The sequence below is a fragment of the Nestor notabilis genome, unplaced genomic scaffold, assembly GCF_000696875.1.
Source record: "Nestor notabilis isolate BGI_N333 unplaced genomic scaffold, ASM69687v1 scaffold2218, whole genome shotgun sequence".
Lineage (NCBI taxonomy): Eukaryota > Metazoa > Chordata > Aves > Psittaciformes > Psittacidae > Nestor > Nestor notabilis.
The window spans coordinates 160,570-176,804 of NW_009938551.1; the positions used below are offsets into that span (position 1 = coordinate 160,570).

At 42.9% G+C, this 16,235-nt stretch overlaps 1 protein-coding gene across 1 annotated transcript in view; it reads left to right on the plus strand.

Annotated features, from left to right (window-relative positions):
* The first annotated feature begins 1,089 nt into the window (after positions 1-1,089).
* The window catches only part of LOC104409489 (phospholipid-transporting ATPase ID-like), a 96,988-nt gene continuing 81,842 nt past the window's right edge, over positions 1,090-16,235 (plus strand). The window contains exon 1 of the mRNA XM_010019366.1: positions 1,090-1,111. Coding sequence (XP_010017668.1) covers positions 1,090-1,111 — 22 coding nt within the window. The remainder of the gene's footprint in view (positions 1,112-16,235) is intronic.

Genomic DNA, 16,235 nt, shown 5'->3' on the forward strand with positions numbered 1-16,235 from the left:
TTAGATTGGAGATTAGTAACAATTTCTTCACGGAGAGGGTGCTCAGGCATTGGAACAGGCTGCCCAGGGCAGTGCTGGAGTCACTGTCCCTGAGAGTATTTAAAGACATGTAGATGTGGCACTTAGGGACATGGTTTAGTGGTGGCCTTGGCAGTGGTTGGACTCCATGATCCTAAAGACTTTTCCAACCTAAATGATTTTAATGCGAGTAACTCAGCTAACTCGCAGTCCAGCTTGTAGCTGTGTTTCTGTTTCTGGGCTCCTCATAGGGAAGTTACTGAGTTTGGTGGCATATCCCATGTGGTGTGTTGTTTAAAGCACAGCTCTAAAGCCCCACCTCAGTACCAAGATAGATGGTACACAGGTTTCTAACTCATCAGTATGCCTGCTTCTCATCACTTCAGTGAGCACTGGAGGGGAGAGAAACCAGTAAAGAGCTGTTCACAGCACAAGCACTATGTGTAACCATGCGGAAGAGGCCTGGGCAGGGCAGGAGGTCTGGCTGTTATTAAGAGAGCCAGGAACCCAAGGCTCCTGACTATGCTGCTTATCCACCAGTCTAGTGCTTCTCATGCAGATGAAGTTTGTGAACTTTTTAATCACAGGATCAGTTTCCGTAAGTGTTGCTTAGTAACGTGTTTTGTCTACCACCGTCTGCCCGTGTCACCTCATTTTTTGGGTTTACACTCATTGTGATGCTTTCAGATTTTGTTTTCCAGCTAAAAATTCTTTTAGTCTCAAGCTACAAATGCTCAGGCTGTTTCTCGTACCTATGACAGCACTGTGTTGTGCATATGGCTATCCTCACTCTATCTGAACACTCCTCAAAATGACAGCTGGATAGCTGGGTGTAGGATATACATTGCGTGTATCAAATGAATATATATATATAATAATAAGTGAAGAAATAGAATAAGTTTAAATACACACACACACATATATATATAGGTGCACCTGGGGTGGGAATGGCTATCCTGAATTGGAAAAGGTTGTTCTAAGAACATGGTGTTAAAGGTGGCAAGCAAGGAATGGTGTAAGTGGCCTGCTCTGCCACCCAGGAGTCACCTGCACCCAGGAGAGAGGTGCGAGATGAGCTGGATGCTGGAGGCAGGTGGGTGAATTCTGCTGATGGCATGTTCTTGCCCAGGGGTTTCTGCAGGGTAGGTGGTAACAGCAAAGTGGTTTCAGACCGTCTTGTTCAAATTTTGCTTGTAAGAGTCATTACAAGAAGCTGTCCAGAGAAGAGTCAGAACAAGGTAAACTAATGATGCTTCCTGCTGATACACTTAATGGTGCTGGTAATTTTTAACCTGGGGAATGTTCCTGACACCATGATTTCTCTTTAGTAAGTCCTAAGCTATCCTTCTCCTGTCCCCACCTTGAGCCCCTCTGGCCTTTTAAGTTTTTGCATTAGGACCTCTCTTCTTGTGTTTTGAACCTTGTTCCAGCTTATTTAATTTGTTGCCCTCCATTCTTCTGTTCAGAAAGATGCTAAAGTGCTGTTCCTATCCACCCTTTCCTGGGCAATGGAGATACTGTAGAACTCTATCATATCCCACCCTAGTCATTGCTCTTTGAGGCTGCAGTATCCCAGTTTACTCATTTACCCCGAACCTTTGATAATCTTTGCCCTTCTTTGAGCCTTTTCCATTTATATGGATAATTTCTGAGCTGTGAGGACCAGAACAGCTCCAGCATTCAAAATGCAGACCAGCTTCAAGGAAAAAGCCTTTTGGAGGTAGCAGTTTGCTCCTAATCTTAAGAGTAATACTCAGTAGTTCAGTAGAAGTTTCCAGGCTGCCAGTGGAAGACACTGGAAGGCTGCTGGTGGAGACCTCCCAGCTAATGGGGAGACCTTTTGTAGGAACTCAGAAAGGGAATTTCAAGAGGTTGCTCCAACTTGGGAAGTTGGGGTTCTCAGAGACAACCCAAGAGAGAAATAAAAGCCACCTGCTGAGATTTGGTGGGTGGTAGAGAGCTGCTAACAATTCTTTTATTTCTGGCCTTTATTTGAAAACATGAGGTAATTTTCTATGAATAGAGAGAAAGCAAGAAAGCCCAGCTTTGGACTGAATAGATCTTTTGATCTTTGGGAATTTCCCTTCTAAAGCTGTGACCAACTCAGGGCTGTGACACCGTCAGAAAAATGCATTGGAGAAGTGAGATAGTGGGACTCAAAAGGGATGACGTGTGACTGTGAGCATGTGATGGAGATATAAGGGCCTTATGGTAAAGGGTGGGGGTGTGATGGGAGAGAGCAGAGACCCAACGGCAGAGGTGGGGAGGGCGATTCATCAGTCTTCCTGGAAGAGATTAGCGAGTTGAGGCATGGAGACAATAAGGCGGGAAGGAGAACAGGCGGGTTTGGGGAGTGACTAGGGCAGGCTGAGAAGGCAGCTGGGTACTTGAGGCGTAGGATTCGGTTTCCCTGCTTCTGAGCAGCAGCAGGGAGGGAGGAGGCAGTGGAGAAGGTCATGCTTCTCATGGGATTTCCTCCAAACACATCATCTTCCTCCTTTTCTGCTCTTATGCTCTCACTTCCTCCCCTTTAGGGAAAACTCTGGACACAGGTCTCTGAACATGTGCTATATGGCCAAGGAGACTGGCAGTATTCTCTAGTGGCTGGTGGAACATACACTGTGGGGTTTAGCCCTTCATAGGGGTTGTGCTGGAAATCCCCAAGCTCTTTTAAACCAGCAGTGTGGACACGAGGATTTTTTTCAGGACCTCAGTTCTTTGAGACTTAAAACTTCCCTTCTCAGTTACTTCATGTGATTTATGGCCAGTATAGAAATACTTGTCCTTGCACTACATTGTTCTTTATCCTGATGAAGTCTCTTCAGTAGCTCCTGAGGTTTGGATAATGTTGCCATCTCCACTAATTTTTGTTCTGCTAAACCAGACAAGAGATAGGTGTTTGCTTGTAAGCACAGCTTTCCATTTCCAGTCATATGTGCATAATTTCATTGTTATGTTCTAATATGCAGCCTTTCTAGCATCACTTTTCCCTAGCTTTAAGAACTCATTACCAGTCCCTGCCTTTGTGGGTGTCTCATATTTCTCAGCCCATTTCCATTATGTCACCTCATAGTCCTGTCACTAACCCTGGTCTCCTCCTGTTTCACCAGGAGTTTCCGTCTGATGTTATATGCAATGGGGTTTTTTGAGTCCACCTAGATTTGAACTGACAGATTTGTCCCTAGATTTAGGTTTGGCCAGCAACAACCTGTGACAAGCTTCAGCTGGTTCCCAAATGACACTGAATGCCTCTTACTATCGTGCATTTAATGCTGCCAGCAGCCACTGCTCCCAACTCATCTCAGAAGCAATGGAGCCAACTTAAAGAAAAGTATACCTTCGACAGGATAGAGCTGGGGCATCACTTAGGAGCCAGGGTCAAGTTGGTCCTGCACATTCTAGGTCTGCCAAACCCATGGTGCCTTTTGTCTCCATCCTTCCTTTTATTATTCTTTCCTTAGAGAGTTCTTCTAAAGCCTTGCCTGCCTTTCACACAGCTTAACAGTCAGAAGTCACTTGGATATGTAATATGTTTTGCACGTTATTCTCCAGCCACATAACCTCCACCTTCACAGATGAATTGACCCTTGCTGCCAAGCCTTCAGTTCCACATTTTGGAGCTACCAGAAATGGAGCATGGAAGTGATGCTTCCCTGGGGACCAGAGGAGTTTGAGCCCTCTGAACTTTTCATAACCATACTGCAATACTTTCTGTTTCCACGTTTTCTTTTTTAGACTGTTTCTTTCTCTACGGGCCGTCCCTCTGAGGCCAAGTTCTTCTTTTGTGAGATATTTTTCACTTGCCTGCCCTCGCCCACTGTCTTCCTGAAAAAGAGCATATGACAGAAGGAATCCCAGGGTCCCTTTGAAGCCTGTCCCTCAGTCACACATAACCACAAAACAGACTTTAAACTCAGCAGAGTTCCAGGAACATCTGCTCTGCTTCCCCTCGGACCAGAACACCAAGGGAATCCTCTATCATTATATCCACAAAATTCAAAATCTCATGAAACAATGAGAGAGCAAGCCAGAACCACAGCACTGCAACCACCTTGGCACATTCTTCACTCCTAAATGTGTTCATCAAATATAGGCAGAAGAGCAGGAGGTGAACTATGCCTCTCTAATCCCAGACCATGGTGACATCTGTCAGTTTGACCCAAGGCCCTTCATACCCACAATCCTGCTTGACACTGAGCAAAAGCAAGAGCATGAGATGCTTGAGCTGATTTCTTAGCACTTGTGCATTATAAAATACACTGAAAAACAGAGCAGTGATGCATTGGGAAAGAAGAGTGATAGTTTCTGGCAGCCTACAGGTGACACGCAGGGAGTGTGGCATTATCTATTTCAGTACAATATAATACTAAGTGATAAATAATGTAAACATATTGAAAGTTCAAGGAATATCAGATAAGACTCAGAACACTTGGAGGCTAAACCTTTTGTTTGGAGATACTCATCTCACCCTCAGGCATTCAGCATGATGTCAGGCCTGGAGTGCTCATCACAAACTGTGTCAAAGAATTCTTCCAGCCCAATAATGTTTTCACTTTGAGACCAAAGCATTAGCCTCAAGTTCAGCTATGACAAAGTACATAGTGTTCTCTGCTCTCAATATGTCCGCCTTAAAGAACTTTTATATTTTCTCTATTCCCTGTCATGGTTAACTCAGATGAACTTTAACCAGTTCTTATTTATCCTTGCTTGGCTTCCCATACATATGGGGTTTTTTGATGTTTCAGAAATTAATTTTGCCTTTAAACTGCAGATAACTATTCACTGGACAACAGTGCTTTTATGAGTTGCTCTTTTTAGTATTTTTCTTGCTTATTGGAAGCAAACCCAAAATAACACCTCCTTTTACCATCTTTGTGACAAAACCTGTTGGTTGTCACATCTAGTAGTGCGTTTATTAGTGGAAGCTATTTGCCAATTGCTGAGATGCTAGATTCCTCTAATGACAACTGTCAGCCACAAAGATCTCCATTTATTGGCTGCAATTCAGAATATGTGAGAATACCAACCCTGTGAACTGACCTATGGGGAGGTACATTTGAGTTATGTGAGTTTTCAAACAAAGAAGCACTCACAGTCATATTTTTCCTTTTCTCCCCCCACCCCTCCCCTTCCTAGGATGCTTTTTCCCAAGACTCCTTCTTGTGACCCACTAGTGTTTGGCAAACTAAGGAACATAAGCCTGGTCTGTCAGCATCTTCAGAAGCAGAAAACATAATTTACTGTGATTACCTCCTTCCTAATCACAGCTTGACATGCAGAGAGGTGTATCCCTTTGGCAGCTGTGACCGGTGATGGAGTCAAAAAGCCTCCTTTAATTCAAGTTGCTGCTAAACATGGTCAGTTTATCCTTCTGTCGAGCACAGCAGCTTGTCAGGCTGCAGGACCTTATTTGGAATTATTTTCATGTGCCTGGAGTCAAGCCTAGGTCAGGTCATCTGCTTCATCAAAGGAGGAAGTTTCTGACAATGACCATCACGGATGCAATAAACCCATACAATAGCAACCAAGGTTTTCTCTCAAAGCTTGGCAGCAGCAATAACTAATTCCTTTGGGACGAGGGGGGGAATTTTGAAGATACAAATACCTTCTGTGTCACAGGGATATTTCTCGTTCAGTTTTGAAGCATTTTTCAACAAAACTACCCACCCTTTCACAGATACCCTTAACCCCCACATGCTGCAGATGAGACGTCTTTGGGGCATTTTTCTCCCTACCCTTCTTCTCCCCATTGGAAGTAGCAAAACATCCACCAGAAGAAGTTGGAGACCACGTTCAGTGATGGCTGTGAAGCTGTTGTGCTACAGCTCATTTCTCCAGATCACCCGTCCTTTAATCAGGTAGCACTGCTTGAGCAATCCTTGTACATTTTTCTGTAGGGGGAGCTTGTAGTCCAGACTGGACTTCTAGCACCAGAAAGAACAACTGGAGAACATCTGGTTCTTTCAGCCACAATCCAGATTAACTCAATTCCTGCCATTACTGCCCAAATGAAGGAGGTTGCAACTGCTTCAGCCAATGTATGCGATCAAATCCATTCTCCAAAAGTGACAAGTTCTGGAGGAAATAAAAGAAAAACTTCTGCCAGAAGAAGTTCTGCTTCACAGATTTGTAGGCCAGTGACATATTTTTCCTTTGGGATCACTCTTGAAAAAGGAGAAATAGGTGACAACCCCAGGGTGACAAGCCAAACCTCTTCCACTGGGTGACTCGTGAGCTCACACATTAAACCTGATTTCCACATTTCTGTGCCTGCAGAAGCAAGGATTTCCATGTTTGCAAGCCATGCTTCCCAGCAATCACCAGATAATTGGTGTGATGGCTTTTGGTCATCTCCCCCTCAATCTGCTTTGGGTCCTTTCACAATAAAAAATGCCTCTCTAAGTAATAAATGACCCTTAAGCTTCATAGATGCAGTGACACCAGCAAATGCTTTTCTCCACTGAAGATAACAGCAAACAAAATGGAGGGTGATACATTTTGCCTGGGAAGTCTTTTTCTTCTTTTTCCTTGACAAATCATTTACTGGCTTTCTTTTGTATTTCATATATCATCTACTGTCCACATAAATGAGGTGAGTTGTGCCTTTGTCTGTGTTCAACCTTTTGCTTCTCTGTGTTCAATCTTTTGCTTCAGATGTTGAGAAAATCTGTGGGATTCACCTGTGTCATCTGGAGTAGCTGTGGCAATCAGGCATTTGTTGAAATCTGAAGATTTTTTGTTCATGTGCACAATGTTTGAACCAAAAAGAAATAGAGGAGGGGAACAAGGAGGGAACATGGCCTGAGGATACCCCACTGATCATTTTCTCTGCACAGTGTGGGATGATGAGACAGGAGATAAAGAAACATGTTTTGCTCCTCAACATTGATACTGCTCAGCCTCCAGTGTCTGTCTGGTGCCATCCTCAAACCAGTAACAGCTCACCCTTGGCAATAGCTCATGTCTGTTCTGCAGAGCACCATTCTTACAATATAATGAGCATCAGTAAAACAAGTGCTAATGCTGTAGCCAATTTTGTCCATGCTGTGGGTTTCATCTGAGTCATGCAATGTGGTTTTAAAAGATTGACAGAAAAGCGTGACTTGGCAGAAAGCGTGGCTGGCATGAGTTTTAAAAGCAATTTTTTCAAGCATATAAAAACCGTCAACTTCTGTGACAGAAGATCCCACCAATTCTGTCATAGTTTACCACCCCACCATCTGCCCAGCTCAGTACAGACTATTATGTCTTTTTCCTATATGCCACCAAAGCAGTTATGACTGCAGTGTGTATTAAATCCATAGGATTAAAGCCAAGGAAAGACTACTTGATCATTTCACTTATCTACTGCATTGCCCAGACCACAGTGTGTCACCCAGTTCATCCTGCAGTGAGCTCAGTGGCTTTGGATGTGTCTGTTACCTCTCCCAGAAAGATATTCTTCATCTTTCTGCTAAAACACTCAGAAGTGGAGATCAGATCTTGCTCTGTTGGTTAATGCATTTGAAGTGTCTATCTCCCTAACGCTCATTGGTTTGAGGTTTCCAGGCAATGGTTCTTACTTTATTACACACTTGTGATGGAAGTCAGGTGTTCAGAGCAAGAGAAGAAGAGAGGTTTGACTGGTGGTGTCTAGCTGCAGGTCTACCAGAAAAGCTTTAGTTGTTGAAATGAACCCACATGGACCAAATCAGCTCAGAATTAGGTCCAGAACAAAGAAGGAAGAAGTGTCACATAACAAACCTTCGGCAGATCATATGCTTCAGTACTTCAGAAGTGCCCTTGAAGGATCAGGCAGTAACCCCCTTCTCCATCCCACTGAAGAGCTGGTTAGAAATAAGCTAAAACTAAGTATATGTTTCCTTCTCTCACCTTTCCTGTGCAGCACCACAGATTGAACTAGACCCTCCATGAGCAGCATGAAACTTCTTTTTTCCTAAATGTCTGGTTGGTTCATCTTGCTCAAATGCTCAAGGTCATACTGGTGATTGGATTTGTGATCAAGCAGAAGTATTCTTTCAGATCATGTTGACTTGCGCTGCAGAGGGCTTCCACCCAGCTCTTCTTCACAGCTTCAAATTACTTTCAAGGAATCATAGAATGGTTTGGGTTGGAAGGGACCTTGAAGATCATCTAGTTCCAACCCCCTTGCCACAGGACCCGGTTGCTCAAAGGAACTTTCCAAGCTCCTTTAGCATCTCTGTCCCACATAAAGCTTTTTCAATGAAAGGACCTTGCCTGCTGGAGGCGTTTCAATTAATCCTGTTACCTGTTTGTAGTAAATAGCAGGTCAGCCCTCTGAGGACTGAGATATTTTTGCCAGTTAGTGGTTTGGGCTGTTAACCATCTTCTCTTCTGCACCTAGCCAGTTCTTCAGAGAATCTGGTCTGACTATATAGTTCTGTAGAACAGGAATCCTAAGCAGAAATAGGTTTGGTTTTTTTTCTCCCTGTTAAAAAAAAAAAGCCCTCTGAATCTTCAGGGATTTCTTTCTATGTGACTAATACTGTAAATAATGAAGAAGATACAGTATGTAGTTCTAGCACAATCAAGAAAAGAACATGGTTAATTTACCTTTGTAACAGCAACAATGCTGGAGGACTGCTTTAGGTTTGGTTTCTTAGCCAGACTACACAGGACTCTGGAGGCCTTTATGGCTCTGCAGCCGCTCATGTTTGTCATTTGCATGGAGCGGGTGTTTTGCAACTGCATAATGGACCATTTTCCAGAACTATAAACAGTAGAGAACAGTGATGCAGGGTGTTTGGTGTGAGGATAAAATCATTTTCTTACCAAATGGTGTGAAAGTGAACCTCCTTTTCTCTACGCATGGCAGCACAAGATTTCCCACATACCCACTACATCAGTGTGCCTGAGCCCAAGACTGCATGTGGGGCTTCAGCCATAACTAACTTCACGGCTTGCTTAAGGTCCTGCCTCTGTTAGGATCCTACCTTAGATTGGGTGCTACTGCACAGTCCTGTGCTGGGCAGAAACAGAGGGATGAGATCCTGCAAGTGTTCTGGTGTTGCTGGCCCGGTGCCACTTCAACCAACCACAGCATTCTCCGTGCCAGGTTAATCGTATTGTGGCTTTTCTGGTGCTAGGGCTGGCAGGAATATTGCTGCAATATATCACAATGAGTCCATTAATAGAGAACTTGCAACAAAAGCTCATGAAACATGACAAAAATCATAAGAAATCAGGATTGTCTGGGAAAAATACTTCAAGTGGGATTGTAGAGCATTACAATATCTATAAGGTCATTATTAAAATAGCATTAAGGTTGAATAATGACTCTTGCTTTGGTCAGTTTTCATGCTGTTGGGCAACCTGACCTTTCCTCTTTATGAATGCATGCAGTGGTGGCATGGGCTGTGCAATGACAGCATCTATCTTTGTGTTGACTGCTCAACAATAAATCAGCCACCTAAGCTGAAGGTGTAACTGGAACAGCAGCTCTCTTGTCACAGCTGCCTCCTGGATGTGCACAATGGTGTGCGTGGAAGACCCCATCTTCCTCCTGTTATCTAGACCAATGATTTGCCCCAGGTGTACTGTGCAGCCATCTGGAGTGGCCCCAAGGAGAAACACTGCTTAGCCAAGTTTCCTCCCAGTAGAAAGAAGTCCATGACACCTAGTGGTGAGAGATTACATTTAAGGACAAGACCCAGAGGTGCAGGAACAGCCAAGGTTTAGGCTTGGAGCCTTGGAAAGGCTTCCAGGTGACCAGTTTAGGTATGATCTTTGTGAACTGGTCACTGCAGTTAAATTAGGGAAGGGGAGTCCAAGCCCTCAAAATACTGTCCATGCTTCACCAACGTCTAAGCACCATGTCCATGGGGTTGCAGGAGAACACTGGCTTAGTCATGGGCTTGCCCACTGCTTCAGGCAGCTGTTTCAAAGTGAAGTGCTCGTACGTGTGTCTATGTGTCTCAAGCAAAAGCCGATATATCCGATGGGTTGTATTTCACACTGCAGCTCTTGCAAGGAAGACCAAAGCTCTCACGAGTGTATTTCTCCTTGGAGATGGTTTATAGAAATCCAGCATAGAGCCCATCCTGAGAAACATCATCTTTTCTAGGGCTGACAGCATCGAAAAGCAGCGGAGAGGGAAATCGGAGAGGTAAATAGAAAATGACTTTCCTCTCCCCTTTGAAGTTTCACACATGGAGTGCTGAAGCCAGCCTTCTTGGAAAGCACAGCGGCTCACTGGGCTGTAAATTCACATACGCTGAGGCTCCTTTCGAAATCATTTCTGTCTTCTGTGAGCAGAGAGTTGTGAGAGATCAAAGCCTTAGGTAAGTAGGGCACCTATTATACTGAGCCTTTATCTTTTCTTGAGAGGAGATGGGGAGAGCAGGAAGTTTGATGATTTTGCAAAGCTAAATCAAAAGTTTGTTTCAGTAGCTGGAGGATATCACAGGCATCTGTCTTCACAGCAGTTTTGAATTTGCATCTCGCAACATCTGATGTCCCCAGCATGCAAGGAACATACTCAGGCCTTCCAAAAACATGTCGGGAAGAAGGGAAACGATGCTAACAAGATAACATCCATATTTAACTTATTCTCCTGTGAATTTAAATGGTACTCGGGTGGGCCACCGTTGAAATTATTTCTCTTGCTCTTGTTTGTCAGATGCCTATTTTCAAAAGCCTAGATATTATTGCTGAGGAAAACAGAAGTTTTTAGGTATGTTTGTGATGCTGTCTTAACTCATACTGTCCCTGGAGTAAAGGGGAAACTATTCGACTGCTCAGAAGAACATGGGAATGTGTGAAAAGTCCTAGAAAAATAAAATTCCTGCCAATTTTTTCCTTTATAAACCTGTTCCAGAGTCTCGGCAGCCTCAGGCACCTCTTGGGACACATCAAATAAACCAGAGCCAAAATCTGGGTAATATTTACAGTAATGCAAATCTGGGAAACTTCCTACCATTCCTGAGGTGAAAAGGACTAAGGAGAGCTAGGTGTGGGCTGGGTGCTTAGGCTGCTCTTTCCTCGCTAAGGCACAGGAAAATCAATTAATGGCTTCCTTATAAACTGACTCTCAGTGAGAGTCTCTCATGCTGTGAGAAGAGGACGCACCATAACAGCTCTGTCAGGGGAGCGGCTTCTGAGGATGGAAACTGAATCATCCAAAGCTGCTGAGGTGAACACCAGGTGGGAATTTGAATAGTGGGAGGTATTCTAATCCTGCAGATCGGTTTTGCTAATGGTCCTTGGCACTTACTGCCTAATGCTGCAGGTTGGAGACATCCACCTGGCCTGGGAAATTACAAACCTCAGGCCAGTCCTTGACCAGCACATGGTATTATAGCTTCACTTCTGACATGCTGGGCCAGAAAATGGCCATTAATATCTTGTTCCGCAGGAGGAAATGGGGTCTCGTACTCTGCTTTGCATGTTGTGCTCAGGGTTTCGTCTGTGTATGAGTCTCCTTTTGTGGGGGATTTGAAGTCCTGTATGTCTATGTCGCTTTTAATGAAGCCTATTGTAATTGTGTATGTGATTTGTTCAATAGAAGTATTTTGTAATGTTTTAGAGCTGGCTGACGAGTTCAGGTGTGTCCGTGATCGCTCACAATAATGTTTTAAACATTTTCAGTTGTAGGAGTTTGTGTGTGTTAAACAGCTACAAGTTTAATACATGTTTTGTGATCTCTTCCTTGTTTGCACAGCTAGGTGCATGGGGTCAAATTCTAGTTTATGATCCTTTTGTAAGTCCAAAGTCCTGTAACGTTAACGATGTTAACTGTGGATCACATTAATAATGCTAACTTTAGTCGTAGAAAAAGTGAGGAGAACCTGAACAGAAATCTTGTACAAGCTTTGACAAGCCTCTAATAGAATGAACTCTGAACATGCTGTTCACCTCTCTGAGGGTGACTTTCACCTTATTAGAGACCAGATTTTATGCTGTTACCATTCTTTAGCTGATGTTTTATAAAGGAATCTCTCCTGCCTTTTAAAGTTCTTCTAATGTTCTCTACATTTAACTGCTAATAAGATAGTTCAGAGAGCTGAAAGGTTTCTCTTTGTGTGTTCAGCCGTGACTGAAACTTACCCCTTTCTCCAGAAGCCTCAGAATTTGTCACTTTGAAGGTTATGTCACTGGTATTCTAGCAGACTGCTGGGAAACTGAGACTTTTCACAGCAGCCAAAGGGAAGCAGGCACATCAATCTTCCTGAAATTCACTGGAAGGTGACAACTACACTATTGCAAAAGTTAAAATGGAAACTTTGGGCAAGGAGTTCTCGTGATAGCAGTGGGCTGTAGTTGATTACATGACCGTGTGCTGCTTTTAGACTGGGACTGTGACGCCCTTTCTTTATGTACACTTCTTATTTTCTTATTTTCCATTATGGTGGAAGCATCAGGGAGTCTGTTTGTGCAACAAATATCTGACAGGTCTTAGAATAAATCAAACCAGAACAAGCAACACCAGGGCGGGCTGTCTGAATCCTAATCAGAAGCAACAACCCCATTTCTACAGAGCTGTCCCTCCCTGGGGTCTTGTGCTATTCCTTCATATGTTTTGGAATGAAAGGCTGTTTATAGCCTCATTATAGGGTGTTTAGCATTAAATGTCAGGAAGCATCTGCTGGCGCATTTCTCAGTAGGAGACTTCTAAATTCTGCAAGTGAGTTTGGGTAGCTGTCGTGAATATACATGGGAGTTCCCTCCAGAGATTTGAATCATGTCTTTGAAGGCAAGTTATTCTGCCTTGTTACAAATACACTTCATAAAATAGGGTTCGCAGTAAATGGTCAAGCTGAATATTCAACAGTAGGTGTTCTCATCTTCCCTCGTTTCAGTGTCATCCACTCTCTGGACCATACTGTCGGCCCCTCTGGGAGACTTCTTTTGCTGCTATTATTGCCATGCTTCCATGAGACCCTGCTTTCAGCCATAACACTGGCTTGAGAAGTTAACCTCTGCCAGACCCTAGCATCGCATTTCATTGTTGTGACAACCAAGTCTTTGTGAGACCCTGTTTTGAACTCAGGTGCTGGAAAAACATATTAAAACAAAAACAAGAAGAAGATAAAAAACTCCCGTGAGTCTGGTTTGTGTGGCAATGACTTCAAGTGGTCATCACCAGACCCCCACCAGCTTGTTATCACTATATCACTTGGTATCACATTGCTTTTAGGACAGTGAGTCAGGTATGGGAACCAATCCAATAAAAATGCAAACAAACACCTTTATTTTTGAAAAATCATCTCCCAGTCTGAGGATGGGGGCAAACATGAGCTTCTGGGGGTAGGTTTTGTGTTGAAGTCAATGTCCCATGAAACTGCACTGACAGTCTTTGGCATAACCATTTTGTTTGCGGAAAGATTTGTACCAAACCAGTCTGAGCTGCTGTGTCCTTAACTCAAAGTGCTCATTTCTCTTCACACTCAACCAGTACATGTTCTTAACATTCAGTTATGTAGGGCTGATAACCTGTATGATCTTTGTGGCCTGCATGGTGGGTCTTAGAGAATGCTGAGTGAAATCATGTGGCTGAGGCATATGTGGTTTACGATCTATCTTTAGTTTAACTGGCTTTGTGTTTCTGTTTGGATATGCAGGAGGGCCAAACCCCAATATCTTATGCTTCATCCATCAGTGTCATGCAGAACTTCCTTATTCCGGGATGGTTGGTGTGCTTATTGCTGGTGGGATGAGTGTCCTCATGAAAACATGAGAGATCCATCCATTGCCATGCCTCTTTCCTAGCACATTACAGCTATAGGGGAATCCACAACGTGCCAGGATATTTCTGAAGCAGAAACTGAGAATGAAGAAATACAATAGCTCTGTACAAACAGACACCGAGGCAAGAAAAATAAGTTATTGGCCAAACTCATAGTCTAGAAGATGGGAAAGAAAGGAAACAGTCTACAATAGGTTGCCTTTTGTAAAAAGGACAACTAATTTTGAAGGAACTCCTCTAGAAGAAATCTTCTGAGAAAGAGCTTAGAGTCATTAACGGAAGAGCAGATCATGTAAGCATTTCTTGCAAAATGACTTCCATTAGGCAGCAGCATGTCTTTCTTTTCCCCTTAAAAATTGTGTCATTCTTAAACAGTAGCTTTTTAAGCAAAAGGAGTTCTCGTGCTATGAAAGCTTTAATCTCAAGCTGCACTCTTAGTTCCAAATTGTTAACCACTGTTAATTTGAAGTTATTTTTACTTCAGTCACCAACACAGCAAAGACAGGAAAGAATTGTAATTTTGTGTATCCTCTAAGACCAGTTCCAAATGCTGCATAAGTGCTTTCCTACCAGCTCACTGACCCATAGCTCCAGTGCTTGGAGGAAACACGCTAGCAGGAGATGCTGTCATAATACTTTTTGGTACTACATCTGAAATCTGCACTGTTTTGCACATTTTTCTTTAAGAAGACATTCATCTGTTTCAGTAATAGTATCATGAGCTAATAAAAGAATTGGAAAGTGAGCAGAAAAAAACTTATTCATTTGTATCCCAGAAAGATGAGTATTACCTTTTAAAAAAACCCTGATTTTACCAGAACTTTGAGTTAGCCTGTGACTTTGTTACATGAGAAAGACTTAGCAATTCTCACATACCAAGATGTCAGTGGCGTTTCTAAGCACCTTGTAGTCATTGATACCTCCTACTTGGTCTCTTGAGGAACTGATGAATTGTTCCCTTTTATGAATAAGAAAATAGAAGTACAGCAGCATTAACTGACTCGTCTGGAATCTGTCACAGATGTGAGAAGGGATCCGAGTCTCATTTCAGTGTTGCTCATTCTGCTATCTTTCCTTCTACAAGTGTCTGCATGACCCTGCTAGTCATAGCCATGGCCCATTGTCTATGAGGATAACTTTAAATAAAATAGTAAGCTTTCATTGCTGTGTCTGCAATCCTATCTGCTGCAGCAAAACCCAAAAACCCACAGATCTAACCTGAAAAAGGCTGCAGAGAACAGTAGCACTGAGGCATCTCTTTTTATTATCTGAGAACGAACAGGACAAAATAACCCAGACAAGATGGTTAAGGAGATGTGAATTAACTTTTAAAAATCCTTCCAATTTAGCAATTCAGTGCAATGCAAGGAATTCTAAAAAAAAAAAAAAAAAAAAACAACAATAGTTTCTTTGGAAAAAACTTTATTTATTTAAACCTGACAATAATTCTGAATTTTTCAGACAGAAGATGTTGTCAAGCCTAAAAGTAGGTGGCAAAAAGGCCTACAGGAACAAATCAAAGCTTGTGAATTAGCATTGGAAGTTTGCATTATCACATTGTAGGAAAATCTGCAAAGCTGGTGTCTTCGATAAATGTCATTGTTTAGATTATTTTTTTTATCTTAAGTTTTCATATTACACTCTATCACAGTTGTATTTGGATTTTTTTTTAGACTACCTCTGTCTCATCTCTGTCTCAGAATTATCTTTGTAAACTTTTTTTAGGCTAAAGAGAGCATTGATACAAATCACTTTGTTTCACAAGCTTGTGAAACTTGTGTCATGACCTGAACCTACATGTCTTTTTTTTTTCCACGTAACTATGGCAAACAGAAGCCTGAATCAGTATCCTATTGTACTTGGTGCTATAAACCCCCCAAATGGTTGAGCACAACGTCTCATTTGCAACTCTTGCTGCTGCTGCTTTAGCTGCAGCAGTGTGCACCAGCAGATTTTTAGGGCTGCATTTCTTTTAGATGAAATAGTGTCCTACCTATCATAAGGTGTACACACCTTTGTATAAAGGCATATAAACCTTTGTAATATCTAATGTCATAGCCGAGTCCAATGATCAATTGCTCTTTATTTACTCAGTGCTACCCGGTGCCATGTTCCACCCACAGCTTCAGGAACTTTGCCTTTTCTCTTGCAGTTCTTACCGAGTACATGAAGCACACCAAGACATGCTGTAACTTCTGGGTCACATTCAGTGTGCTCCTGCACAGATTTACCTCCAGATCCTGGAAAGCGTGGTGTTCCCTAGTGAGCTCTGTGGCCGAGCTGGGGAGAAGCCTGGTGTGCTCTGCAGAGACACCATCTAGGGATTTTAAAAGAAGCTGCAGCTTTCTGTATGGTGCTGAAAACAATCCCTTCTGCTTGTCGTGACAAACAGCTTCAGGTAGAAAAGAAGACACAGAACAGCCAGGTAGGACAATTTCTTCATTTCTTCCTCTAGAAGAAAAGTGTAAAAACTTGCAGAGGAGCCCAGATTTAATCTTCCTGCCCGCCCCCC